The sequence below is a fragment of the Octopus bimaculoides genome, chromosome 15, assembly GCF_001194135.2.
Source record: "Octopus bimaculoides isolate UCB-OBI-ISO-001 chromosome 15, ASM119413v2, whole genome shotgun sequence".
Lineage (NCBI taxonomy): Eukaryota > Metazoa > Mollusca > Cephalopoda > Octopoda > Octopodidae > Octopus > Octopus bimaculoides.
Genome location: NC_068995.1, coordinates 7075271 through 7078787, shown reverse-complemented (window position 1 = coordinate 7078787; position 3517 = coordinate 7075271). Strand labels below are relative to the sequence as shown.

The 3517-nt window shown below is 38.0% G+C and overlaps 1 protein-coding gene across 1 annotated transcript in view; it reads right to left on the bottom strand.

The window, feature by feature from the left end:
• Positions 1-3517, bottom strand: part of LOC106875058 (serine/threonine-protein kinase 38-like) — a 114192-nt gene that overhangs the window by 12449 nt on the left and 98226 nt on the right. The window contains exons 5-6 of the mRNA XM_052973441.1: positions 3215-3298; positions 303-524 (exon numbers count right to left, since the gene is read on the bottom strand). Of these exons, the coding sequence (XP_052829401.1) occupies positions 303-524; positions 3215-3298 (306 nt within the window). The remainder of the gene's footprint in view (positions 1-302; positions 525-3214; positions 3299-3517) is intronic.

Sequence of the window (3517 nt, the reverse complement as noted above, 5' to 3'; positions counted from 1 at the left end):
GGTTTCAAAAGAGAAGTTCAAAGTTCACATCAAGAACAAACTGTTATAAAGTCTTGATTTTACTTCAAAGAGATATTTTTGGAGGAAACGCTAAAAAATAGCTCAATGTGCAAGACAAGAAATAGCAAACAATTTTCCTTCAAATTATGCCATATTTTTTTTTCTCGCCCTTTCAAAGCCTAGCCAGGCTCATGGGCCCGGTTTCCCGGTTTCTATGGCGTATGTGTTCCCCCCCAGCTGGAAGGGAACTCTTAGACATAGAAAGTCCCAAAGAGAGCCAGAGGATAGTGTTGCTACCCAACCATAATGGCATCAGAACCTTTAAAGCATACAAACATTTCCAGATAATTAACAGTTAACAGAAGGTCGTTAAGAGAGAGAATGAAAAATATCTCGTTACCTCCAGGTAAAAATTCCATAATGAGGTAAAGATTCAACGCATCCTGGAAAGAGTAGTACATCTTCACAACCCACTGGTGGTCAGCTTCTACCAGAATATCACGTTCAGCTCGGACATGGGCAACCTAAAATTAATGAAACAGAAATTAAAGACAGAAAAATACAAGTGTGTATAACTCATACATGTGTGTATACTTATATGTATGTATACTTGTAGTTCTTTATTATTCGTAGTAGTAGTACCAGTTACATACTGGGGTCCGATGTAATTGACTTCATCCCTTCCTCCAAAATTTGAGCCTTGTGCTTCCAGTAGAAAGGATTATTATTATTATCATTATTATTATTATTATTATTATTGATGAAATAAGTACCAGTTATGCACTGGAGTCGATATTATCGACAAGCTCCCTGCCCAAAATTTCAGGCCTTGTGCTTATAGTAGAAAATTATTATTATTATTATTGAGGCGAGCTGGCAGAATCGTTAGCATGCCAGGCAAAAGGCTTTGCAGCATTTCATCCATCTTTACATTCGGAGTTCAAATTCCACCAAGGTCGACTTTGCCTTTCATTCTTTCAGGGTTGATAAATTAAGTACCAGTCAATTACTGGTGTTGATGTGATAGACTATGCCCCTCCCCACAAATTTCAGGCCTTGTGCCTATCGTATAAATGATTATTATTATTATTATTATTATTATTATTATTAATAGTAGTAGTAGTAGTAGTAGTAGTAGTTTTTGTTGTTGTTGTTGTTGTCCAGATTTTTATAGGCACAAGTGCAGTTGTGAGGTAAGAAGTCTGCTTTCTAACCACATGGTTTTGGGTTCAGCCCTCCTCTGTGGTACCTTGGTCATGACACTTCTATTATAACCCGAGGCCAACCAAAGCCTTGTGAGTGGATTTGGTAGAGGGAAACTGAAAAAAGCTTGTAAATTATGTATATAAGTGTTTGTTTGTGTGCGTATGTTACTGCCTCCTTGCCTTGACAACACGTGACAGTTGTAAGCAAGTGTCACCACCATGCAAGTAGTGTGCTTCGTTTTCAATCTACCAAGACATGTCTGGTCATGGGGAAATCTTACTGCACTAGGACACAGGTGGGTGACAGGAAGGGCATCCAGCCAGAGAAAATCTGTCACAACAAATTCCGTCCAACCCATGCATGATGGAAGAATGGACATTAAATGATGATGATGATGATGTGTATATAGAAGAAAAAAGACAGAGTTGTCGTGGCTGAAATGACTTAAATAATATGTTCGTTCAATCAGAACTGATCTAAGCCTGAATAACAACATTATTAACAATAAAAGATATACATTAGATAAGTAGAATCCAAGATGTACAATTTAAAAAACCAAAACCAAAACCAAAATGGATAGAAAAGTCAAAGACAAACGATGAGAGCTTGAATGTCTTTAATGAAAGATCTGTTGAATCAGGATTGAAATGGGACGAAACAATAATAGTCAAAACGCCACCACCAGACACAGCCTACCATAGACACTAACATTTATGAAATGCTGCAAGTCTGAGCAGTGCTAAATATGCAGATATGAAATTTGTGGCGGTGTTGGGTACGAGGATGGAGATATGTTTATGAAATTATGATCTCATTCATGACATTTGAAGGTGAACAACTATCTTGGGCACACAGCAAATATAAATTTGTTTTTCAAAAAATAGAAAAAAAGAAATGACAGATATTGGTGGAGTTACCTCCCTTGCTTTTCGTAATTAAATTTCAAACATCCTCGTTTGTCTGAGACCCCGTGTAATTTAATATATACAATGTTCCCTGATGCTGTTTTACCTTAAGCACACTCGGTTTGGACGAATGGGTATACATCATTCTATATATTTATATACACACACATCATCATCATCATCATTCATATATCCGAAAAAGAGGTATACTCTAAAACATGAGAGCAGTAATATATTTTATTTAGGAAGTTAATTGTTATGGCAGGTCAGAGAGTGACCATTCGTTTCTCACCTCCAGCCATTAGAGTCTGATGAGTCGCCTATACGGCTAAGCGCTTTACAGGTGCAAAATCAATGGTCACTCTCTGACTGACCTTAACAATTAACTTCCTAAACATATATAAATATACATACACACACACACACTATATAGATACGTGTGTGTATGTGTGTGTGTGTGTGTGTGTGTGTGTGTGTGTGTGTGTACAAGGTGCGATGGGTAAATTGTTGCCACTTTATATTTTTAATTTCGCGCACACGCATTGTTTGTTATTGATTTTATTGACTACACAGTATAGTAGGGTCACTTGGGCACCATCTGTAAGAAAAACAACATCATGAAGCAATTCACTCTACCAGAAATTTGGGAACAACATGCTGTACAGCTTGGCATTCATGCCAGAAGCTCCAATACAAACATTTCAGAGTGTTTGGATGTCAGTGTGAGGACAGTGCTGAGGATTCGAAAAGAGTTGGATGAATCTAATGGTGATTACGAAGGTATGGCAGCTCACTCTGATTGTTCTGATAAGAAAAGTACTCCTGAATTTGTTGGTGAGATCCTGTTCATGATTGACAAATATCCCTCCAAGTCCATCAGGTCCATCACCATGGACACGGGAGTGTCTGAGTTTCTTATCAGGCAGGCAGTGCATGAAGACATTCGGTATTCCTCATCCAAGATGAGAAAGGGCCAATTTTTATCCCAAGCCAAGAAGACAGACCACACTACAAAGCTTTTGAACAATTCCTCCATCTGGAGTGACATGGAGCCCTGGTCACTGAATGAATAAATGAATGAATGAATGAATGACTCGACTCACCTGCTCTTTCTCAAGCATGTCAATCTTTCGTAGAATCTTCATAGCATATACATGGCCAGTGTCCTTTTTTTGAACGAGCCGAACCTAGAAGAAGAACAAACAGGGTTTCCTAAGAAATGGCAACTCAAAGATAGCATCACACACACGCACACACAGAGTAAGGTGAGACACACAGAGTAAAGTGACACACTGACACACACATATAGACAATAATGTGACACATACACACGCACACACACACACACACACACACACACACATATATATATATATATATATACATACATATATATATATATATAT